This window comes from Lissotriton vulgaris, chromosome 3_1 (genome assembly GCF_964263255.1).
Source record: "Lissotriton vulgaris chromosome 3_1, aLisVul1.2, whole genome shotgun sequence".
NCBI lineage: Eukaryota > Metazoa > Chordata > Amphibia > Caudata > Salamandridae > Lissotriton > Lissotriton vulgaris.
The window spans coordinates 1,078,878,422-1,078,904,748 of NC_141689.1; the positions used below are offsets into that span (position 1 = coordinate 1,078,878,422).

Consider the following 26,327-nt stretch of genomic DNA (forward strand, 5'->3'; position numbering starts at 1 on the left):
GCGCAGCGTGCGAGGAAAAGAAGGAAATGACCTTTGGAAATGAGAGTATTCAGGAAACACAAGAACTACAGTGTGGACGAGCATGTATGAGTCATCTTCTGTGAGCCTCGCCTGCTGCCTCATCATTTTACATTGAACGCGCTCACCGCTGTGAAAGTGCACGCATCATCTGGATTGCATTACACGGGCACTCTGACAGCTCCTAATTAAGATTAATCCCTCTGCTGTGCTCGTTCACGTACAGAATATGCCATGAAACTAACATCAATGACGGACGAAAAGTCAATATAGCCTATCACGTCAAGGCTACTAAATAGACAGCACAGCGAAGACGAATCACTAGGCACATGCCATAAAACACTATGGAATTTAAGGAATGTGCCTGGCCATAGCCCTACATATCCTTTTTTTTTCTTTAACATTAGGATCTCGAAGCTCCGCCCCTTCGGGGGCGTAGTCCGAGCCCTAAAAACTGATTTTATTTACCTTTTCTCTAGGAAATGTCCCAGTGTAATATCTAGGTTTATCACACAGAGTAGAAAAAGTAGTTTGTAAAGTAATCTAAAAAGTAACTGAAAGGTTATGTGAAAAGTAATTTCGACATTTTAACTTACCTGTATTTTAATCAATTGTATTTGAACCTGCATTCAATTGTAAAACATTGCATAAGATTTTGCAAAGCATTTATTTCACTTACCTGTCTCAAGCTTGGCTTGGTTCTAGAAATAAAATAACTCAATATTTGTATACAAACAAAATTGATCTAAGTTCAGTCTTTGAGTGTGTGACATCATTTGCTGATTGAGTGTGTACAACAAATGCTTAACACTACCCTCTGATAAAGCCTTACTACTCGCCCACACTACCACAAATAGAGAGTAAGGTGCTGTTAGAACTGGCTATTTCTGGTAGGCTAAGGCTGACGCCAAAGCCAGGCAGAAACCACCATTCTAGTCTGGGCAAGGAAGTCACACGCCAAGATAACCTCTGCTCACCCCCTTGGTAGCTTGGCTCAAGCAGTAAGGCTAAACTCGGAGGCAATGTGTAAAGCATTTGCGCCAGCGCACAACAGCAACAACATACTAGGCACACCACAAAAGAGACTCCACACAAGGTTATTATAAAAATAACTTTTGTATTGTAAAAACACATCAGATAAAATCACACATATACATTGTGCCAACTGGCACGGGCAATATTCACAAGGATTATGTACACAAGACAGGGCCACAAGGGCCACTGTCATATTCAGATATAGCACTTCTAGATAAAATGTAGAATATAAAATAATAATCAAAGATAACAACCAGTAACCACTGGTAACAGGAACCAGGACCGTACTAGGACCACCTGTACTAAGAAAATAGAACCACCTAAGTATCACACAGCATTTAGGGGTCTAAGAAAGAATACATTACTCATGATGCAATAAACCTACATTCAGAGGAGTAGAAAAGACAACCACCTAAGTATCACTCAACATTTAGGGGTCTAAGAAAGAATACCTTACTCATGATGCAATAAACCTACATTCAGAGGAGTAATAAAGAAGAACACATGATGGCTAAACATTCAGAGGTGTTAAGAATAGAGCACATGATGCAATAAAATACATTCAGGGGTGCAGCGCAAGAAGACACATGATGACTAAACATTCAGAGGTGCAGCGCATGGAAAGAAAGACACATGATGCAGTAACACATTCAGAGGTGCATAATAAATCAATAGCGCAAAAACTCACATTAGCAATGACTATTAACAAGCATTGGAAATGCAATAGGTCTCGCAGCATTAGAGTTAGTGCTTTTAGAATTGTTTATGGGTTTTTTTTGTAAATCTTTAGCATTTTTGTTTCCTGTAGCCAATGCTAAAGAATTACAAATAAAAAAAGCCATAAACAATTCTAAAAGCTCTAACTCAAATGCTCCGAGACCTATTGCACTGTGTGAGGGTGAGGGGTTGAGGGTGAGGGTGGGTGAGGGTGAGTGAGGGTGAGGGGTTGAGGGTGAGTGAGGGTGAGTGAGGGTGAGGGGTTGAGGGTGAGTGAGAGTGAGGGTGAGTGAGGGTGAGGGTGAGGGGTTGAGGTTGAGGGTGAGGTGTTGAGGGTGAGTGAGGGTGAGTGAGGTGTTGAGGGTGAGTGAGGGTGAGTTAGGGTGAGGGGTTGAGGGTGAGTGAGAGTAGCTGAGGCTGAGTGAGTGTGAGTGAGAGTGAGGGTGAGTGAGGGGTTGAGGGTGAAGGTTTGAGGGTGAGGGTGAGGGGTTGAGGGTGAGTGGGGGTGAGGGGTTGAGGGAGGGTGAGGGTGAGTGAGTGAGGGTGAGTGAGGGTGAGGAGTTGAGGGTGAGTGAGGGTGAGGAGTTGAGGGTGAGTGAGTGTGAGGGGTTGAGGGTGAGTGAGGGTGAGGCTGGGGTGAGTGAGGGTGAGTGAGAGGTTGAAGGTGAAGGGTTGAGGGTGTGAGGGTGAGGGGTTGAGGGTGAGTGAGGGTGGAGGGTGAGGGTGGGGGGGTGAGGGTGTGGGGTGAGAGTGAGGGGGTGAGGGTTAGGGGGTGATTGTTAGGGGGTGTGAGCGTTAGGGGGTGTGAGCGTTAAGCGGTGTGCGGGTTAGGGGGTGTGCGGGTGAGTGTGAGTGAGGGGGTGTGAGGCTTCGGGTGTGTGACGTTGCGTGAGTGTGAGTGTGTTTTTCTTGTGATGTCCCACTCTATTTTGATTCATTCTCCACTAAGTTCGGTGATTCATTGGGGGTGCGTGGCTAGCCGAGCTGCGAGATGGCCGCCATGTGAGCGAGCTCCGCCGACCGGGGGATTAATCCTCTTAATTTATCCTGCAATACAAGCTGTAACTGGCGTGCTGTTCACTCTACACGGTGGGGTAAGCTTTTGTGGCCCCGCGAACGAAAAACAACGTAGCGAAAAGTGTCCCGCTGGGCGAGATCCGGAGGAAGGTGGGACCCGATTGGGAGACACTGAACCTGCCGCAGGCGAGCACCATTATCTCGCTGCTAAAATCGAGCCCGAGGCGGAAAGCGAGACTGAAGGCCGCAGCTGTGGGAAACTGCGGAGAACGAACCAAAGCACGCAAAGGTGCCTGGGGCTGGCGGACCGCGCTGCCTCGAGCGCCAGATCTACACATTGCATGCATCAGCAGATTGCTCTCCTGAAGCTGGCTGCCTGAGCCTTTAACCTATACAAAATTGCGGCACCCCGCAGATTGCTCTCCTGAAGCTGGCTGCCTGATGGAGTGGAGAGCGGGCGGGCAGAGAGAGTGAGGGGGCGGAGCGGGGGTGTGGGATTAGTGCGGCTGGCTGCCTGATAGAGTGGAGAGCGGGCGGGCAGAGAGAGTGAGGGGGCGGAGCGGGGGTGTGGGAGGAGTGCGGGACACAATTGCTGCGAGAGGGGGCTGTTTAAATATAACTTTTAGATGCTGGCGCCTGAGCCTTTACCCTATACAAAATGGCGGCACCCCGCAGATTGCTCTCCAGATTGCTCTCCTGAAGCTGGCTGCCTGATGGAGTGGAGAGCGGGCGGGCAGAGAGAGTGAGGGGGCGGAGCGGGGGTGTGGGAGGAATGCGGGAACAGACGGGAGGGGAGGAGAGTAGGAGGAGGAGTAGGGGAGGCACGGCCTAGCAGCAGTGCAATCAAGAAGTGAGGGGGCGGGAGAGTAGGCAAGGCAGGCGGCTGGGGCCATGTGCACGCGCTTTTAAGCTCAATGTGCATGCGCATTGAGCTTAAAAGTCACGGGCACTGCAAGGAATCGCCACGATTCCTTGCAAGTTGGGGAAAGAGTGGATAAGTCCCAATACTCTCGCTTGCTCGATGCGCATGCGCATCGACAGGCGAGACCTAAAAAGCATAGAAATCACATTGCGCCAACACTACATAAGCCACTACCTGTGACAGTCCCTAGGCCAACTGGCCTTGTGGGGCAAAGATGCCCTGAGTCCAAAGTCAGGGTGCGCTGCCATGCAGCGCCAGTTTCACAGTACAAAAAGCCTAAACGTGGCAGCTGCCCACAAAGTGCTGGGCAACTGGGAACATCACAGACACTGTGGCAGGGGCTCTGAAATGAAGGGGTGCCCCTTGAGCACAAACTGCGCCACATTGAGCCACACAGGCTCTGAAACAAATATCTCTCTGAAGCCCTCTGGCTCCTCAGCAAAATGTCCCCCCTGAGCCTAACAGGCTCTTCAGCAAATAGGGGGTCGGTGGAGCCCCTCTCTGGGGGGGCTCGAAATCGCTACAATGCTCCCAGAGCCTAACAGGCCCTAAAAGCAACTTGGCCCATCGTTGGAGTCTCTCTGGACTCTACGGCAACAAGCACGATATCCCTCTCCTGGGGGGGGGCGGACACCGACTGTGTCCTGGCGCCCCCCGAATATGCCCAACTGTTGGAGTCCTTCTCGGTGGACTCAGCATTTAAAGGGCATGGCCCCGGATACGGCATCTGCCAGGCACCCTCGGACCCGAGCTCTGGTCACCTGGCATCCGCGGTCGGGCTCCGATCCTGGGCGGCAGCACTTGCACACGCGGGGCTCCTCGGGACACACAGGAGCCCGGCTTTAGGAAGACGCCTCTCTCCCTACCCGGCCATCCACCAACCGTGGGGGAGGCCCACTGCCATCGGGGCCGCCCGGAGAGGAAGCACCGGCCAGGTCTCTCGCCCCCTCCCTTCACTCACCGGGACTCGGGTCGGGCTGGTGCTGGCATTTCTCCTCCGCTACTCCTCACAGCCTCCGGGGCTCCGCTTCGCTTTCCCTCCCCCGGGCTGCGGGGGCGGGACTTCCGGCCGGCCGCGACCGGATTGGTCGGCCGGCCAAGCGCTTCTGGGTCACCGCGGCGGCCCGTGTTCAGACAGGCAGGCGGCAAGGCAATGAAAATATCGGTGTGGGCAGCCGATCCAAAAACGGCACATAAGCGAGGTGGGCACTCGTAGACCAAACAAAGATCTAGCGGGGCAAATCCACGCCGGGTGGGCACCGGCTCCCAACAATAAAGCGCTCCTAGCACTAAACACGATCCACAGCGCTACGGAGCAGGAATAAAGCGCTCTTAAGCGCTAGAGAAAATTTAAAGCGCTCCCTGCGCTAAGAAGGACAAATCCAGCGCTCCCAAGCGCTACAGCACAGAAAAAGCACTTCCAGGTGCTTAGGGGGGCAGAAAGTCCAGCAAAGTCCCCCCCTCAGCCCAGGCCAGGCAGAGGGGTCCCGCCAGAAGTCCTCCAGGCATCCAGGGGCTGGGCAGCGCCCGCCCCTGGTAGATTCAAGTCAGAAACAAGAACATTTTGGAAGGGGACACAGCCCCTTCTTATACACAGAAAAGCATTTGAATTCCTTGGAAGTCCTTTGAAGCAGGCAGTGTGAGAACCAGCCAGAACTGGTTATAGGGAAGTCCCTTCAGTATCAGGGACAGAGGTGCCAGTCGCCCAGCGGGAGGTGGAGCCAGCTTTGTAGTCAGGCAGGCACAGCCCTTCACTATCAGGTGCCATCTCCTCCCACTTCCCTGGCAGCAGATGCTGCCTTTCCTCCATGGGCTGACTCAGACAACCTCCTGGGCTCTCCAGCCCCTGTCATCCTCAAACCAGACAGTCAATCCACAAGCAGGCCCAGGCACTCTGGGCCAGGCTCACCAGCCAATCACACGCTAGCAACAACTTACACAAATATGCCAACTTCTAAAAGTAGTACTTCTAGACTAGACACAGTCATGCCGCATACATCATTTTGCAGCATTCACTCTCACAAGTTCATACATACCAAACTCGCCCCTGCACTCCCCGCACATCAGGAACTACCATGGGCATACATATTCCCCATTCATTCCTATGGGAGGGCAGGTCACTCACCACACATTCACAGAGAGCTCAACCACTTTACATTGTACCACAGTGAAAAAGTGCGCAGAGGTCTAAAATCACCAACACCAGGTTCCATAAACAGGCTAGGAAAAAGCAAAAAGCCTAGGGGTGAACCTGCCCAACGGGCCGGGTCCAACAGGTGCTATCTACTTTTACCTCTGCCTACCTTGGGAGTTCCACTGTACTCTGTGCACACTATAACTCATTTTGGTATAGTATATACAAAGCCAGCTTCCTACACTGTGGCTGCTGGGGTAGTGGTGGACTGGCCTGACCTCTGGCTGCCCAGCCAACGGGGTCTGTGGGTACTCAATGCAGAGTCATGCAGATACTGGGAAGCTTGCGCGCGGTAGTGGTTGGGCTGGTAATGACGCGACTGAAAGCCTCTCCAGTGAGCACGAAAGGAGCGGAAGGTGGACTGGAGTTGGGAAGGGGCCAAAGGACTGGGCCGTAGCCCTGCTATTCTTGAAGAGCTCCAGCGCGAAGTCCATCTAGTCTCCAAAGAGACAGGAGCCAACAAAGGGAGACAGAGATGATTGGAGATGCCCTGAAAAGCCAGTCATCATCAGCAGCAGTTTGGGAAAGTATTGCCAGTCATCCTCCGGAACCATGGGCAGTACCTACACAACCGAATCCAATAGCGCATGGCCAAAAGGCATGCGGTGTTCACAGACAACAGTGCCAGGCTGGTGGAAGAAAATATTTTCTTATCTAAGGTGTCCAGTCTCTTGGATCCCCTATCCAGAGGGGCATTATGGAACATGCCATGATTTACACAGGAAGTAGAGGTTTGGATGACCAAGCTCTGTGAGGTACAGTGTTGCATGTGGAACTGGGGGACCCCTGGAGTGGGACGGGGCAATAGCAGTGGGCAACTATCCTGTTCACAGGAGCCCTTGAGCTGGGTTTAGACCAAGTCCCAAGCAGGACGTCCGTGAGAGCTTCATTAAATGGGAGAAGCGGTTCTGAGGGGGTGAAACCCGGCTGAAGCACCTCTGTCAAGATGTCAACCACTGAAGTTAGGCTAATGTCCAGTACCTTGGATGCCCTTCTCACCACCATAGCAAAAGATGCTCCTACCTCTGCAGCCATGGCATGGGGAGAAAACATGCCAGACGTGTTCAGTTCACTGTCCTCCGCCAATTCCTCACACCAATCCATGATGGGATCTAGGGGCTGGTATTCTTCAAAGTTCGGTGACCCCTCCCAATCCTCCCCAAGTCCTAGCCCACAGGAATAAGATCAGGCTCTGGCGTGGAAGGCATAGCTCTAGTCTGCGGCAGACAACAACCATCCACACCATGTCAGAATCGGGGATTAGAACAAGGATGGGGTCGCCGGAGTACACGAGGAGCTTCAGCATCTGGACCGTGTAAGGTCTAGGTGGTACAACTGGTGCTGGTCCGGATTCATCTATGGATCCAAGGGACCAGACTGGTGTAGGGGGCGGATCCGCAGACGGAGAACCAGTTGGGGCCCTTATCGAACATGCAGGGCCTGAAGGTGCGCCTACTACCTACTACAAATAATGGGTGCATGACCTCATAAAACTCTTGAAGTGGGGCAGGGGTCACACTGGCTCCCAGAAACTCGAGGAGCCACTGTGCCAGCACAGGCACAAACGCGGAGCCAGGCCTCGAGTGACGATGCTCCCTCATCTCGTCTGAAGACCGCGACGGATTGGGCAAAGTCAAAGACCTCTTTGATTTCTTACTCTTCTTTCAATTGTGGGACTTACCCGAATGCCCGGATGACTGAGTACGACAAGGATCTTCACGGCTGATCCCAGGACCTTCATCTCGACAGGGATCAAGAATGTCTCAACGTCGCACAACGAGTGGCAATGAGCGCAAGGAACTGCTGCATCAAAGCCTTGAGGTGTATGGCGTGGCAATGGGCACAGATCTTTGCTTCGTGGTCATTCTCCAGGCACCAGAGGCAAACAAGGTGCCAGTCCGTCATAGACTTCTATCGATGTCGGGCACTGCAGGGTTTGAAGTGGCCTTCGTAGAGGGCATCCTTGCCACATCAGGAGAAGATTTCTAGACTTCAATGCATGTCGAAGAAGGGGTAAGGCAAAAATAGACTGGGATAGCTCTCTCTGGATCTGCGCTGACTGCCGCAGAAAGAAAAGGACGGATGCCAGCGTGCTGGGGTGGTACCTGTGGGAATAAACTCCGCCTGAGCACTTCTGTCAACCACCACAGACAGCCCACGGGTACGACTTGAAAAGCGAGGTGTTTGACTATCACTTGAGTACTCACCTAGCACAATAACTACATAAAGTAGTACCCTTTGTATTGTGATCCCCAGTATGTTTACCTAACCTTTTATATGTTTTTTATATGTTTTTATTCCCACAGGTTTTTCTCCTGAATTCAGGAAAAAGCACTTTTTTAACACCAGACCACTATTTATGGTCTGTATTTGGATGAGGACTGGACACTCCTTAGCGTGGGTGTACCACCCCTTCCAAACAACACGGTCCTGACGAAAACCACCTAATATGACCTATGGTTGAAACATGTAGACCTATTTTAACTTGTAAATAATTCACATAGCACACCACGCTATTTATCCTTTTTCACACGTCTCGTAGCACCTAACCCTTCCTAAATAGGCACTGGTGCAACACATATTTTTAATAGGGTCCGAGCACTCCAGAATAAATTCTTGGTGTGAGTAGACTCGAACCCTTTTTAACACACTTTTCATAATTACCATTCGCACATATAAAAACCAAAAAAACCCGCTCCACTGTAACCAGGTGTCGCAGCACACCCTGTAGGCACTCGGCCTATGGGGTGGGACCCCGATGATGAAGCATGTCACCAACTAGGTTGGTGAGTGAGGGGTCTTCTATAAGGACTATGACTGTCCAATATAAAAAGGTTGGGGCAATCTCTTGCTAAAACCAAGGCCTTAAGCTCCTGATACTGAAGGAATCTCTTCTTGGTATTAATTCTTTTTGGCCCATAGGGGGTACTCCTCCACTGTTTGTTTAATTCTAGTTTAGGGGACCAGGAGTTCCCACCACACATAAGACTGTGCAAACTTCCCTTACTCTCCTTGTTGTTATACACATACTAGGCAGCGCACAGCTGCGAGAGCGACACATAATTGTAATCTAATTTAACCATGGCCGACAACCAAGGCCTCTCCTACACCTCTGAGGAGGTCGAGGAGGTGATGAGTGATCTCTCTATCTTTGCGAACCCCAGCATCGCTCAAAGCATTTCTGCAACTACGGATTGGGAAAACCTAACAGAGCTAAAGAGGAACAGAATTAGGACAATCCTGCATGGGACTATCCTAAAACAATATTTGGACAAAAACATGGCACCCAAAGGGCTACTGGTATCTAATGCCCCACGAATCTTCTTGGAAGACGCAGTGTTTCGAAAAGATTGGGCTGCCATAGCGTGGCATTGTACCCACAACTGGATAGTCTTAATTTTAAAAACAGCACTAAGACTATCTGAAAAAATTCTAGTAGAAATACAAACAGCGGAAGGCAACATGAAAACAACTATCACTGGCTTTAAGAAAAAGCTAGACGAACTGAATAAAGAGATGACAGACTATAAAGACAACCTAACGCAACAAAAAGTGCAAAAATTTCAAAAAGATCTAAAAAGATTTACGATGGTGAAAGCATATCCATACTCGGACCCAGAGTATGTACCACCATCCAAGGGGGACGACAACTCTGACGCTTCAAGCAATGCGTCCAGTAACACTTCTAACTCCAGCAGTAATTCCAGCAATGGGAGTATAAAAACGAGAGGCAGAGGACGAGGGAGAGGTAAAAACAGTTGGCCTACATTCAATCCAATGCCAATGCCACATTTTCAAGATGTGTACAACCAACCTAACTTTCCTATGTACGGATGGCAACCACCCTTCCATCAACCGTTCTTTCCCCAAAACCCTTATATGCCGCCTTTTTTAAACCGGGGCGGGAGAGGACGAGGCAGGAGAAAAAACGCCAATCAGGGCAACCAAGTCCATTGGGCACCGGAAGATCCGAATACCAAACAGGGCAAGAACAAGGCCCAACAACCAGGACCGAGCAACCGGAGAACTTAATCACTAACCTGTCTAACAGACCTCTCACAAAAGATGAGGAATCAGTACTTAACAAAGGGCTAGGTTTTGTACCTACCGCAAATCTGGACAAATTTAAACTTCATTGTGAATTAGCTTCCTTCTTTAGGAAACTAAGATTAAAAGCTTTTTTTGAAAAGAGAACCCCAACAGAGGAAAGCACTGATCTAAATGAAACAGGACTTCGAAACAAGTCCACATTTACACCACCACCTCACACGGTTCCTGTGGAAATTTCGACTTTTGAACAGGCCGTTTTCAATGAGGTAGAAAAAACATCCCCCAAAAAACCTTTCATGAATCTCACCAGAAATGAAAATATTGCACTGAAAAATCTACAAAACTCCGACACCATTATCATTAAACCAGCTGATAAGGGCGGAGGGATAGTCATCCAGGATAAATCGGCCTACCAGACAGAATGCCTTAGATTACTGGATGATCCCTTGAACTATCGAAGACTACCGATGGACCCCACAGATGACCTCAGAGGAGAGATAATATCATTAGTGGAACATGGGGAAGCAGAAGGCTACCTCTCCAAACAAGAGGCGGACTTTCTCTGTAAAAGTGAAGGCAAGATTCCATACTTTTATACGCTGCCCAAATTACACAAAAACAAAATTCCACCACCAGGGAGACCCATTGTCTCTGGCATTGGCTCATTACTTGAACCCCTATCTTGTTTTTGCGACGTCTTTTTCAAAACTATGGTACAAAAAACCAGCACATACTTGCAGGATACAAAAAGTGTATTACGCCTCCTTGATCAGCTAACCATAGATGATGACACCATCTTGGTTAGCTTTGACATTGAGAGCTTATATACAAGCATTCCTCAAGACGCCACGTTAGAGGTACTCAAGAGGGCTCTGGAAAAAGAAGACTGGACCTCAAGAACCCCAAGAGAATTTATCTTAGAATGTGCAAGACTGGCCCTAAAGAAAAACTATTTCCAATACGAGGATAAGATCTTTCTCCAAATAGGGGGGACTTCTATGGGCAGTACTTTTGCTCCTAGTGTAGCGGGTTTGTACGTCTACGACTTTGAAGAGAAGTACATCCTGAGTCAGCAAAACCCCTACAGTTCTAATATCTTACTCTGGAGAAGATATATAGACGATGTCCTGAAAATCTGGAAAGGTAGTGAAGACACGCTATTAAGCTTCTTCAATTGGATCAATACAAGAGATGAACATTTAAAATTCACTATTGTAAAAGATCCAAATTCACTGATCTTCCTGGACCTCACTATAACGAAAACCAATGGTAAACTAACAACTGCCACTCATTACAAACCCACAGCCAAAAACAATCTGCTCCGCTTTGAAAGCTTTCACCCTAGACCCCTCCGTGAAAACTTGCCATATGGGCAGTACCTACGTTTGCGCAGAAACTGCAGCGAACTTGATGATTACAAGCACAAGGCACAGGATCTCACAAACAAATTGAAAAATCGGGGTTACCCCAACAAAATCCTGAACAAAAGCCAAAAACGGGCCCGCAATCAACACCGTGCGGCCCTCCTAGAGGATACAACCAGAACAGAAGAGGAACCTCCATTAACTTGTGTCACAACATACAATACAATTTCCAATGAGGTAACAAAAATCATAGGAAAAAACTGGAGTATCCTCAATACTGGAAACTTACATTGGGAAAAGCCCCTCTTTTCATACAAAAGAGCGAGGAGCATTAGAGATGCAGTTGTGAATACCAGACCAAAAATAATCGCAACAGAAACTGAGTCTGTTTTGAACATATGGGGTCTGCCAAAAGTGACAGGACACTATAAATGCGGAAATTGCAGTGTATGCCCGTTCACCAACAATGTGAAAACATTACAACTGGAACCTAACAAAGTATGGACACTCAGGGGACATACAAACTGTAACAGCGAAAACGTAGTCTATCTACTAACATGTCCTTGTGACCTCAGATACGTGGGTATGACTGGCAGAAAAATTAAGACACGCATTGGTGAATATAGAAGCACCATTAGGTGCAAAAAAACAAATACTAGGCTTACTGAACATTTCCAGTCGGCTAACCATAATGCTGATGACATTCGCTGGACAGTGATAGAACAAATAAGACCAGGAAACAATATAAACCAACGCCTTTTTGAGAAAGAACAAAGGTGGGTCTATAGGCTTGCCACCCACGTAACTGGGCTCAACGATAACATCCCATGGAACTCAGTAATGGAGTAATACATAACCCCCTGGAATATGGCTTGTAAGCAATCCTTATTATGTTTCCAAACTTGTCTTATAAATTATGACAATCCCAAGATCACACTATGATGTCATATTTAAAAATAGCAATATGATGTGTAAGTAAACCTGACTATGTTCCCAAACTTGTCTTGTAAATTATGAAAATCCCAAGTTCACACTACGATTTTAATATCCAAATCAATAACTGAAGCATGTGGACCTATTATTGGTACATGTCTTGTACAATCTGATACCTCTGTTCCTCTTGGTACATATTTCTCGTTCAACCTTGAGTTTATGAAGTCTAAAAAACCTGTTTCCCTTTCCGAATGCGCGACCCGCCCTTGAGCGCCGTCCGCGTTTTGCATCACCAAGGTAACCGAAATAACGCTGTAAGCAACGTGACCGAAAACGTCACACACAGCGTCATCTGGCACCACCCCTGAGCCGCGCACTGATTGGCTCACACCACCCCCCCCGAACGGAGTACCGCCTACCCAGGAAGTAACGGTCAGTCTACTTCTAGACGCCGGTACCGCTACGGGTTACTCCACGGGGCATTTCCGAGTGCAGAACCAAGTAGGTTGTGAAGCCTGACGAGCAGAAACCGCAAGTAAGTGTCCTGCCTCACAGAACCGAGACGCGATTACCGCGTCCCGTAGCAGTACACGCCCATCTGCTATTACAGTATCATGAGATACAAACTTTTCGATTTGCCGCAATTCTTTAGGTAACGGATACCTGCAGTCTTGGCCAACTCGATGCCCATGAAGCGCAAATTGCAGCTTCAAGTGTAAGCCAAAACAACCCCTTAAATGAATGATGTTGTGAATTGATGCAAAAACTTAGATACCGGTCAGAAATGCTTGGGCGTGTTGAAACGCCGCACCATAGATAGCGATTGCTCTCTCACACCCCCTTTTCCCCAGTCACGTGTACTATAAAACGAGTGTATTCAACTAGCTGTTGGATCTACTCTCAACACATATATGCTCCGGTAAACTCCGCCTGAGCACTTCTGTCAACCACCACAGACAGCCCACGGGTACGACTTGAAAAGCGAGGTGTTTGACTATCACTTGAGTACTCACCTAGCACAATAACTACATAAAGTAGTACCCTTTGTATTGTGATCCCCAGTATGTTTACCCAACCTTTTATATGTTTTTTATATGTTTTTATTCCCACAGGTTTTTCTCCTGAATTCAGGAAAAAACACTTTTTTAACACCAGACCACTATTTATGGTCTGTATTTGGATGAGGACTGGACACTCCTTAGCGTGGGTGTACCACCCCTTCCAAACAACACAGTCCTGACGAAAACCACCTAATACGACCTATGGTTGAAACATGTAGACCTATTTTAACTTGTAAATAATTCACATAGCACACTACGCTATTTATCCTTTTTCACACGTCTCGTAGCACCTAACCCTTCCTAAATAGGCACTGGTGCAACACATATTTTTAATAGGGTCCGAGCACTCCAGAATAAATTCTTGGTGTGAGTAGACTCGAACCCTTTTTAACACACTTTTCATAATTACCATTTGCACATATAAAAACCAAAAAAAAACGCTCCACTGTAACCAGGTGTCGCAGCACACCCTGTAGGCACTCGGCCTATGGGGTGGGACCCCGATGATGAAGCATGTCACCAACTAGGTTGGTGAGTGAGGGGTCTTCTATAAGGACTATGACTGTCCAATATAAAAAGGTTGGGGCAATCTCTTGCTAAAACCAAGGCCTTAAGCTCCTGATACTGAAGGAATCTCTTCTTGGTATTAATTCTTTTTGGCCCATAGGGGGTACTCCTCCACTGTTTGTTTAATTCTAGTTTAGGGGACCAGGAGTTCCCACCACACATAAGACTGTGCAAACTTCCCTTACTCTCCTTGTTGTTATACACAAATAGCAGGGATGCCATCGAACGCACAACACTACCTCTGGCAAACCAGCTTTGATCAGCCAGTCATCGTGATAGGGAAATATGGTAATTCCCCATTTTCTGAGATGAGCTGTCACCATTGACTTCAAATTCACAAAAACCTGTAGTGCCGACGTGAAACCAAAGGGTAATACTGCACATTGGTAGTGTGTAGAAACACCACAAATCTCAAGTACTTCAGATGTAACGGCAGGAAAAGGATTTGGAAGTATGCATCCTGCGGGTGGAGTAACACCATCCAGTCTCCGAGTTCCAATGCCAGTAGTACTTGTACAATAGGGCAGTGAGAGGAGGGCCAGTAGCTTTGGTTGCTGTTAGGTTTGTGGCAGGTGTTGGCAAAATGAAAAACATTTTTGGAACATAAAAACTTTGAAACTGACAATAGCCTTGAAACAGAGGCGATGATTGTAGACCCAGGGAACGAGCAGCGGCACTGCTGGTCTTTAAATGCTCCAATGCTGAATCAGCTTCGTCGCTAATCAAGCGTCCCCAGTCAAATGAAAATGGAAAGTCAGCTAGGTTTACTGGACGTCTAGTGAAAAGTTTAAGGTGCTAAGCCCGTCATGTCTGCGGATAGCGATCAAGGGGCCTATGGCAGGGTCCACCAAGTTAGCTGTTTCTAATCCTTACTTTCTGATATGCTAGGAGGCTCAACGGCCTTGTATCAGCTCTTGGAAATGCAGCACATCACTTACGGTAAATAAGGGACCATAATCTGAGCCATATCCCATACAGCATGGCTGAAACATGCCCAGAGACAGTTCACATTCATAAATTTTAGAGCTATGCTCCCCGCAGAAAAGGCTTTCTTCCTTCAAGCCTCCAATCACAATGATTCCCGGTCAGTTTCTTAAGCCTTGCAGCCACTTTTATTCTCTGTCAGCTGCGTTTTTTTGGGAAGACTGACCAGAACAAAAAGCTTGTATTACCAGATTATCTGGCGAAGGATGAATAGAAAGTAATCGTTGATTACCTGGTGCAGGGCGGTACTGATGGGCCACTTATCTGTTGACTGCTGGACCCGAAAATGGTTTCTTACATGCTGCCAGACCGGTTCTAGTATTGCTTCATTAAAAGGAAACAAGGGCTCTGGCGCTGGAGTCGATTGCAAGAGGACTTCTGTAGGAACATTTGTTTTGGTGTCTGTGGCTGGAAACTAAAAGTTCAACACCTCTGCAGCTTTCAGCATAATCCTATGTATGGAGACCACTTCAAGTGCTGGGAGGCCAGAGGTGAAATCCAGGGCCAGTTCGGGGGAGGCATCCAACCACGAGCAGACGATAGACCCTGGAAGTCTCCCTGAAAACCTTTGCCTGTGTCCCCAACAGGGCAGAGATCCAGATGGTCCAAATCAGTTCCAAAAATGTCATGAAGTTTATTTGGTACTCCACTTCCTCAATGAGACGTTGGGTTTCGCTGTGAGATCTGTTCTCTAAAACTGTGTCGGAGGTAGAAGTACAGCTGGGCATGGTGTTGTTGGTAGAAATGCTGTCAAGGGCGTCCTTTAAAAGAGGACGGGGTTGAATCAATACGGAGCCGGCATCGAGATCGATGGTATGACACCGGTCAGCGTTGCAAATATAGAGAGGAACCTTCATTATGCATATGGAGCTGATGGGCCTGCAGAAATTCAGGATGGCATAGATGTTTTCAAAAAGAGAGTACATGGTGTTTTAGAACGCTGCTGGGTCTGGTCCTGGTGAAAATTACAAAAAACAATTTGATGGACAGAATGTAGATCAATGTCTTACATTCACCCCAGTACAATGATCTGGGCCTAAATCCATCGTTTTTTGCACTCCACACCACCCTGGGTCAGATAATGGCTTTATGCAAATCAGCTCTGACCCTGTGCCCCATGGGAACAGTCCAGTCCGAACTACACAGCCATATCTTTCCGAGACCGGAATCAAGCATCCGAGGACCGGACCGGTTTCGAGGTAACACCTCTCATCAGCCCGGCTAGCTTGACTCCAGTGGTGTGGAGGCTCTGGGACCCACGGCTGAGCTACCCCAGTACACTCAGGGAGAAAATTACAAAAAACAATTTGATGGACAGAATGTAGATCAATGTCTTACATTCACCCCAGTACAATGATCTGGGCCTAAATCCATCGTTTTTTGCACTCCACACCACTGGAGTCAAGCTAGCAGGGCTGATGAGGTGTTACCTCGAAACTGGTCCGGTCCTCGGATGCTTGATTCCGTTCTGGGAAGGGCATGGCTTTTGTAGTTCGGACTGGACCCATGGGGCACAGGGTCAGAGCTGATTTGCATATCGCCATTGTCTAACCCAGGGTGGTGTGGAGTGCAAAAAAATGATGGATTTGGGCCCAGATCTTTGGACTGGGGTGAATGTGTGACATTGATCCACATTCTGTCCATCACCTGTTTTGTTTGCAATTTCCGCCATAAATGCGCTGGGGATGCTCAGACGTGGGTCCCAGGCACTCCACACCACTGGAGTCAAGCTAGCCGGGCTGATGAGAGGTGTTACCTCGAAACCGGTCCGGTCCTCGGATGCTTGATTCCGTTCTGGGAAGGACATGGCTTTTGTAGTTCGGACTGGACTGTTCCCATGGGGCACAGGGTCAGAGCTGATTTGCATATCGCCATTCTCTAACCCAGGGTGGTGTGGAGTGCAAATAAACGATGGATTTGGGCCCAGATCTTTGGACTGGGGTGAATGTGTGACATTGATCAACATTCTGTCCATCACCTGTTTTGTTTGCAATTTCCGCCATAAGTGCGCTGGGGATGCTCAGACGTGGGTCCCAGGCACTCCACACCACTGGAGTCAAGCTAGTCGGGCTGATGAGAGGTGTTACCTCGAAACCGGTCCGGTCCTCGGATGCTTGATTCCGTTCTGGGAAGGACATGGCTTTTGTAGTTCGGACTGGACTGTTCCCATGGGGCACAGGGTCAGAGCTGATTTGCATATCGCCATTGTCTAACCCAGGGTGGTGTGGAGTGCAAAAAAACGATGGATTTGGGCCCAGATCTTTGGACTGGGGTGAATGTGTGACATTGATCCACATTCTGTCCATCACCTGTTTTGTTTGCAATTTCCGCCATAAGTGCGCTGGGGATGCTCAGACGTGGGTCCCAGGCACTCCACACCACTGGAGTCAAGCTAGCCGGGCTGATGAGAGGTGTTACCTCGAAACCGGTCCGGTCCTCGGATGCTTGATTCCGTTCTGGGAAGGACATGGCTTTTGTAGTTCGGACTGGACTGTTCCCATGGGGCACAGGGTCAGAGCTGATTTGCATATCGCCATTGTCTAACCAAGGGTGGTGTGGAGTGCAAAAAAACGATGGATTTGGGCCCAGATCTTTGGACTGGGGTGAATGTGTGACATTGATCAACATTCTGTCCATCACCTGTTTTGTTTGCAATTTCCGCCATAAGTGCGCTGGGGATGCTCAGACGTGGGTCCCAGGCACTCCACACCACTGGAGTCAAGCTAGTCGGGCTGATGAGAGGTGTTACCTCGAAACCGGTCCGGTCCTCGGATGCTTGATTCCGTTCTGGGAAGGACATGGCTTTTGTAGTTCGGACTGGACAGTTCCCATGGGGCACAGGGTCAGAGCTGATTTGCATATCGCCATTGTCTAACCCAGGGTGGTGTGGAGTGCAAAAAAACGATGGATTTGGGCCCAGATCTTTGGACTGGGGTGAATGTGTGACATTGATTCACATTCTGTCCATCACCTGTTTTGTTTGCAATGTCTGGTCCTGGTGTCAGAAATTCTGGGAAAACTGGTGTTAGTGTGGGGCTGGGAGGCGCCAATCCTGCAGTCAAAAGAACTGGTGGAGTCCAAGGTCGATACAGGGACGGGTCCAGTGGAGTCACCAGTGGGGACCACTCGGAGTGGAAGTCTTTGAAGTAAGTCGACTAACTCCTGCTCAGAGGACGGATGTCCTGTGGAAGAGCGACCAGGTGACTTACCTTTTGCATGTTTCTTGGATGTCTTATGCTTCTTCCTTTGGCTTCCAGATGAAGAAGATGGTGACCAGGAGCAGTGCCTGGAAAAACCTTTTACTAGGCCTGTCCTCCTTGGCTCAGCCATAGAGAGCTTAGCTTCACACTCCTCGTTGTTTTTGGAGTGCACGCTACTACATGAGGAACAGGCCGGGAGTTGTGGACTGACCCTGAGTACAGGAGGCAAACAGCGTAGGGTCCATGATGGATATCTGTCCCTCGCAGTCCCTACAAGGTTGAAATCACAATTTTCTTTAAGGGGGACATGGTATTGCACTAATTTAATTTTGTGTGAGGGAAATTTCCCCTCATAGAGCACAGCTCTGGATCCGAATCAAAGGCACAAAAAAGAGGACCTAATGTTGTTGCACTAGGTCGGCTCTCTATAGCTTCAATGACATCACCAGGCGCCACTTTTAGCACTGATATGAAGCCAGCGCCCCTACCAGTGGCATAAGAGCTTTAACGTTTTTGGATCCAGTCTGACACCAGGGATTGTTCTACAGGCAAGGAATCTGCAGCTAGAAGTGTCCTTCAGAATAGGGGTAACCACACACCATAAAAAATACCAAGTTTTCAAAACAATTGCTCTAGTGTTGCTCTGTTGTCTACCCCATAAAATACAATGTTTTTAAAATAATTGCTCTAGTTATGCTCTGCTGTCTACCCCATTGCCAGCATGGAATCAGGACTGACCGACCATCTAAGTCAAGATCAAATCGCATGCTAAACATGCACATTTTTCAGGGAAATATCCCAGCACATAGTCTGTGTGAAGACCTAAGTAACTGATAAGGCACCACTGAGTTGCTTGCCTTTTGTCAAGAAGGGCTTTCCATTTGTCCTCCTGTTGCTTCTTCTCCCGGGATGTCATGGAGATTTTGTAAGGGGAAGGAGGATGGGTAGATGAGGGGCATACCACTGGCTCGGTCATGTCTATTTATATGAGCTTACAGAACAGGAATAAATTAACGTCTTGTATGATAAGCATACTGATCTTTCAAAGGATTTCAACCACCATTTCTTGAAGGCAGCAGTGCACAAAACATGGTTCCGTGAACATTAAATGAAATGAAAATTACTTTGGAACGGTCAGTTTTAGATTTTATCCCAAGTCAAAGAGCAGGTGGTGAAAGGTCTCTTCCCAACTATGAGATGTTAAATAAGCTGGAGAGGATGTGGCCTAACAGCTATGGTGGTTGACCACAAATCTGGGGAACCGGCTGAGAGTCTCTGCAATGACGCCCAACATTCTCGGAAATTCACTTAATCTCCCTGAGCCTAACAAAAATAAATGTGTCCATTTGTAACATAACTGGTGCTCATGTAAAGCACTCGAATACCTTTGGGTCAAGTTTGCACTATATAAAACTCCAGGAAAAAAGTAATAACTAACAAAAACAATAAAGAACAACATTTAGACAATCCCACATACAGCAAAAGGCATAAATAGTGTTGTGGCCAGGACAAGAAAAATCGCAACTGTTCAGGAAATTTAAGAAACACAGTCTATAATCAGCAGATTTAAACTGGCAAACATTAAGAACTGTGAAAACAAAATGAAAAACAAGCCCATTGAAATTACCAAACTAGAACCGTTCTTTTTAAAACACGGTATTAATAAAAGACGTTTGTCAAATGTTTAAATGGAAAACTGAGTGACATGCCTAAAGCCCACCTGACAAGAATTGTTTAGTATCAAAGTATAAGACCGGATTAAAGACGGTCATGTAATGCAAGTTCATATGATGCCATAGCTTCTTGTGTTAAGCAGCAATTTTAAAGCAATTTTAAAATCACATGGGGATGTCTCAATATCCTCTTGCACACTTACTAACAGCACACAGTTTTACCTGCTCTCTGATCACAGTCTTATAATGTGACATGATATTATCATGCTGCTCTAGAGTCTTCTTCACCTCCTCTTCCTTCTTGTCCTCTTCACTGGACTTGTAGATCGCTTTTATTATAACAGCTGCAAAATAATATGCAACAGTTATTAGAACATTGTATCTGGTTTTTACTTAACATTTTCAATTGACATCTTAACTGTAATTTCTATTTAAACAATGCTTTTCAAGTGGTAGATGGCGAGAAGAAATTTTGAGGCATACATCAGACAATTTATATAAGCCTCTCAGGGTCCATGCAAGATGGGATACAGCACCCTCCCTTCTAACTGGGACATAATACATGGCCTTTGAGTTAAATGGGAGGAAAAAAGTTGAGTTTCATACGTTCCCTCTTCTCAGCTTGCTTCCATCTTTTTGAAATACTTTAGGACTGTGATATTGTCACTTAGAACATAAATGTCTGGACCTGCATCAAGGGAAGGGAGGCCACCCAGACCTGGTGTAATGCTCGAAGTTGTAGTAAATCAAAATGAAAATGACTCCCTGCATGCAAATGAAAGCCTTCACCTAAAGGTTCCCAACATGAACTGCCAACTGGGAAGGAAGGCATTCAATACCACTGATCTGGAGCCATGGTTGGCTGAAGGGCCCATTGCAAGCAAAGTGCTCTAAATGGCCCATCAGTGTAAGAGTATATACATTTTCAGCATCAACATTATCAAGGTCAACACCTCCTTCACACATGGTTTATGTGGTGTTTTAGACTCCAATTTGTAGGGTGCACCTGAAGAACCAACAAGTGCAGGAGGCCAACTTGCCAGAAAAGCAAAGGACTAGCAAGTCCAGTGACTTGAGGACATGAGTGACAAATTGGATCGATAATGCCTTTTCTAGCAGAAAAACATTTTCTGAATTGTGACCAAACTGCTCCAATGAATTGGAGTCTTTTTTTTTTACATTCTGTTTATTGTTTCAGGTTACACACAATTACAATTCCAACTTTCATCATAATACAAGACTGTTTGGGTTCATCTGCACAATACTCAAAATTACAATATTTCGCATCGTATGCCACATAGCCTACATCATTACACTTGTTAACACTACATTGCACCAGTCTTAAAGCTTAATATCCGTAATTACTATACATAGCTTATACAACACCTCATCTGTCGCGGGGCCATTTGCATGCGATCCCTCAAACAATATGTGCCTATATACAAACTAAGAACAATATTCGTGTCATCCCATCATAAATCTATATTCCATCAAGTGCGCAGAGCCCCATTGTAATTCTCAGTGTCACCCTCTGGTTCACGACTGGCACCCTCTGGTTCACGACTGCCACCCTCTGGTTCATCACAGCACCTCTGGTTCAGCACTGCCACCCTCTGGTTCAGCACTGCCACCCTCTGGTTCAGCACTGCCACCCTCTGGTTCAGCACTGCCACCCTCTGGTTCAGCACTGCCACCCTCTGGTTAACCACGGTCACCCTCTGGTTCACCACTGGCACCCTCTGGTTCACCCCTGCCACCATCTGGTTCACCCCTGCCACCATCTGGTTCAGCACTGCCACCATCTGGTTCAGCACTGCCACCCTCTGGTTCAGCACGGTCATCCTCTGGTTCACCCCTGCCCCCCTCTGGTTCTTCACGGTCACCCTCTGGTTCATCACTGCCACCCTCTGGTTCACCTCTCCCACCCTCTACCGAGACCTTTTGTGACGCAGCGGCAGCACAAAAGATGTGCCATGGTGCTGGGTATTAACAACGTGACGCATCTGAGAGATGCGTCACGTTGTAAAGCCCTGCACCATCAGGAGGCGGTCCGGCGCAGGGGAGGGCGTTCCTGCGCAGGAACGCATCCTAAAAGTGGCTGAGTGAAATCTACAAGAATTCACTCAGTCACTTTTAGGCCAATGCTGCGTCAAAACCCTGCGCCTGCTTGAAGCAGGCGCAAGGCTTGATGCAGCATTGGTGCGATAGGGCCACCCAGAGCATTGCTGGAGCTGCGTCGCAAGCTCGACGCAGCTCCAGCAATGCGCTGCTTTTACGGCACAGATGCGTGACGCATCTCTGCTGTTTTTGCCACATGGTGCGCAGCATTGTAAATGCGGCGCACCATGGGTGGCGGAGCTGCGGCGCACAATAATTGGCGCATCCCTGGGGATGCGCCACTTTATTGTAAATCTGCCCCTATACATTTAGCCAACGAGGGAGCACTTACTGATTAGACAGTAGAAAGTACTCCAGTTGAGTAGAGGTATTGCACAAAAAGGTGGCATCTTCGTGGACAAACACGCAGGGCCGGATTCATTCTGCCCCCTGTTCGACTCGTTTTTTGTGCCCTTCTGCCCTCTGTTAGACTCGTTTTGCCCTTGTTTTTCTTCCCTTCTGCTCTCTGTTAGACTCGTTTTTCCCTTGTTTTTCTGCCCTTCTGCCCCGTTACTCATTTTTCGCTTGTTTTTCTGCCCTTCTGCCCTCTGTTATTCCCTTGTTTTTGTGCCCTTCTGCCCTTTGTTAGACTGCTTTTTGTGCCTTTCTGCCCTCTGCATCACCACAACATCACTCAGCGCTGCCCCAGCATCACTCAGCACCACCACATTATCACTCAGCACCACCACATTATCACTCAGCACCACCACATTATCACTCAGCACCACCACATTATCACTCAGCGCCACCACATTATCACTCAGCGCCACCACATTATCACTCAGCGCCACCACATTATCACTCAGCGTCACCACAGCATCACTCAGAGCCACCACAGCATCACTCAGCGCCACCACAGCATCACTCAGCGCCACCACAGCATCACTCAGCGCCACCACAGCATCACTCAGCGCCACCACAGCATCACTCAGCGCCACCACAGCATCACTCAGCGCCACCACAGCATCACTCAGCGCCACCACAGCATCACTTAGTGCCACACATATCACTCGGCACCACGACAGCACACCTCAGCACCACCATAGCATCACTCAGCACCACCATAGCATCACTCAGCACCACCATAGCATCACTCAGCACCACCATAGCATCACTCAGCACCACCATAGCATCACTCAGCACCACCATAGCATCACTCAGCACCACCATAGCATCACTCAGCACCACCACATTATCACTCAGCACCACCACATTATCACTCAGCGCCACCACATTATCACTCAGCGCCACCACATTATCACTCAGCGCCACCACATTATCACTCAGCGCCACCACATTATCACTCAGCGCCACCACATTATCACTCAACGCCACCACAGCATCACTCAACGCCACCACAGCATCACTCAGCGCCACCAGAGCATCACTTAGTGCCACACATATCACTCGGCACCACCACAGCACACCTCAGCACCACCATAGCATCACTCAACGCCACCACAGCATCACTCAGCGCCACCACAGCATCACTCAGCGCCACCACAGCATCACTCAGCGCCACCACAGCATCACTCAGCGCCACCACAGCATCACTCAGCGCCACCACAGCATCACTCAGCACCACCACAGCATCACTCAGCACCACAACAGCATCACTCAGCACCACCACAGCATCACTCAGCACCACCACAGCATCACTCAGCATCACTCAGCGCCACCACAGCATCACTCAGCGCCACCACAGCATCACTCAGCGCCACCACAGCATCACTCAGCGCCACCAGAGCATCACTCAGCGCCACCAGAGCATCACTTAGTGCCACACATATCACTCGGCACCACCACAGCACACCTCAGCACCACCATAGCATCACTCAGCACCACCATAGCATCACTCAGCACCACCATAGCATCACTCAGCACCACCATAGCATCACTCAGCACCACCATAGCATCACTCAGCACCACCATAGCATCACTCAGCACCACCATAGCATCACTCAGCGCCACACCACCACAGCATCACTCAGCACCACCACAGCATCACTCAGCACCACCACAGCACCCATCAGCACCACCACAGCACCAATCAGCACCACCACAGCACCACCACAGTACCACCACAGCGCCACCACACCATCACTCAGCGCCACCACACCATCACTCAGCGCCACCACACCATCACTCAGCGCCACCACAGCATCACTCAGCGCCACCACAGCATCACTCAGCGCCACCACAGCATCACTCAGCGCCACCACAGCATCACTCAGCGCCACCACAGCATCACTCAGCTCCACCACAGCATCACTCAGCTCCACCACAGCATCACTCAGCTCCACCACAGCATCACTCAGCGCCACCACAGCATCACTCAGCGCCACCACAGCATCACTCAGCGCCACCACAGCATCACTCAGCGCCACCACAGCATCACTCAGCGCCACCACAGCATCACTCAGCGCCACCACAGCATCACTCAGCGCCACCACAGCATCACTCAGCGCCACCACAGCATCACTCAGCGCCACCACAGCATCACTCAGCGCCACCACAGCATCACTCAGCGCCACCACAGCATCACTCAGCGCCACCACAGCATCACTCAGCGCCACCACAGCATCACTCAGCACCACCACAGAATCACTCAGCACCACCACAGAATCACTCAGCACCACCACAGAAACACTCAGCACCACCACAGAAACACTCAGCACCACCACAGCACCACTCAGCACCACCACGCACCACCACAGCATCACTCGGCACCACCACAGCATCACTCGGCACCACCACAGCATCACTCAGCACCACCACAGCACCACTCAGCACCACCACAGCACCACTCAGCACCACCCCAGCATCACTCTGCACCATCCCAGTATCACTCAGCACCACTCAGCATCACCCCAGCACCACTCAGCACCACCACAGCACCACTCGGCGCCACCCCAGCATCAATCTGCGCAACCATTCAACAACAACTGGTTCAAATATGTTCTCTCAATGTTTCAAGCTTTATTACAAATATCACAAAAAGAGGTTAATATTTCACTTCTGTTCTTGGATTTTCGTCACAATAAAATACACTAAACATAATCTTCACAAAAGTTATTTACAAAAGTTTAAGCTAATGCCATTATAAATTAAAATCACTTTTATTTAAGTATTAATTATTTAAAAAAATTAAAAGCCATTGTAATTTGTAATATCAATACAGCTAAGTCACGTAAATACAAAACATGTTGCATTACAAATGCTATAGGTGTCACATTTGCGAAAGTTATAACTATTGGCATTGTAAATGACAAAGCTATTAATTTAGCTATTTTCAAAACCAACACAAATAAAAAAATTGTCATTTACAAGACCAATAGCTCAAACTTTCCTAATGCGAGACCTTTTGCATTGCAAATGCTTGTTTTTATATCTGTCAGTGCTTCCTGTTGAGGTTTAATTTTCGTGACAGGCGCCTCATTGCCTACTTGTAACTATTCTCTGACCCTGCTTCAAGGGTCAGAGCAGGGTCAGAGAATAGTTGCAAGCAGGCAACAAGGCGCCAGGAAGCACTTACAGGCTTACAGCAGCAGGTGCCCAAGTTGAAGTTAATTTCTTTGTAACCCTTTTGTAAAAGGTTACAAAAAATTAGCTTCAACTTTTGCACCTGCTGCTGTAACCCTGTAAGTGCTTGGCTGAAAATTCGTCCCCGCTGATTCGCGGATTTTACCGTGATTTCGCGAGATTCGCGGATCGCAGAAAGTCCGCAAATTCCGCGAGCGGAACGAATTTTCAGCCCATGCTTAGTCCTTGGTGAGGGATAGGATCAACTGAGTGGGCTCACAGAAGTTCCCGCAGACGCTTTAAAATTCCCACGCGTGAGGAGAGTCGAGTAAGCACGGCCCAGCCAGGACTTTATTTATTTAACCCCTTCCATGCTGATGACGGAACCGCTCCGTCATCAGCTACAGTTGAGCTGTGCTGATGACGGAGCGGTTCCGTCATGGCCCGGCCGCTGCGCCTGCGCGGCGCTGATTTCGCGCCTGCGCGGGCGTTCTAATGAGCGGGGCGGGTCATGACGGAACCGCTCCGTCACCAGCATAGCTCAACCGCGGCTGGTGACGGAGCGGCTCCGTCACCAGCATGCGGCCGCCGCGCGGCCGCCCCGCCCCTTTAGCGCTGCGGCGGAATAGCCGCCGCAGCGAAGGGGTTAACCTAAATATAAAATATAAATAAATAAAGTGAGCGTGGTGTCCCTAGCGGGCGCAGCGCTCATTAGAGTAATAATAAACGTAAAGCGCATAGCGCTGCAGCCGCTATTGTCCCCATCAGTGTCCATCTGAAAAAGAGTGCTCGGCAACCAGATAAAGCCCACTGTGTAATGCCACAAGTAAAAGATAGAGTCTGGATGGACCGTCGCAGAAGGAAACAGGACGGTAACAAAAAAGCCTCAATTGCAATGGGAAGCCAGCATTTT

General features: G+C 48.5%; 1 protein-coding gene across 6 annotated transcripts in view; it reads right to left on the bottom strand.

Annotated features, from left to right (window-relative positions):
- The window catches only part of USO1 (USO1 vesicle transport factor), a 682,652-nt gene that overhangs the window by 108,359 nt on the left and 547,966 nt on the right, over window positions 1-26,327 (bottom strand). For all 6 annotated transcript variants that reach the window (XM_086961508.1, XM_086961506.1, XM_086961505.1 and 3 more), the window contains one exon: window positions 19,958-20,079. In XM_086961508.1, the coding sequence (XP_086817634.1) occupies window positions 19,958-20,079 (122 nt within the window). The remainder of the gene's footprint in view (window positions 1-19,957; window positions 20,080-26,327) is intronic.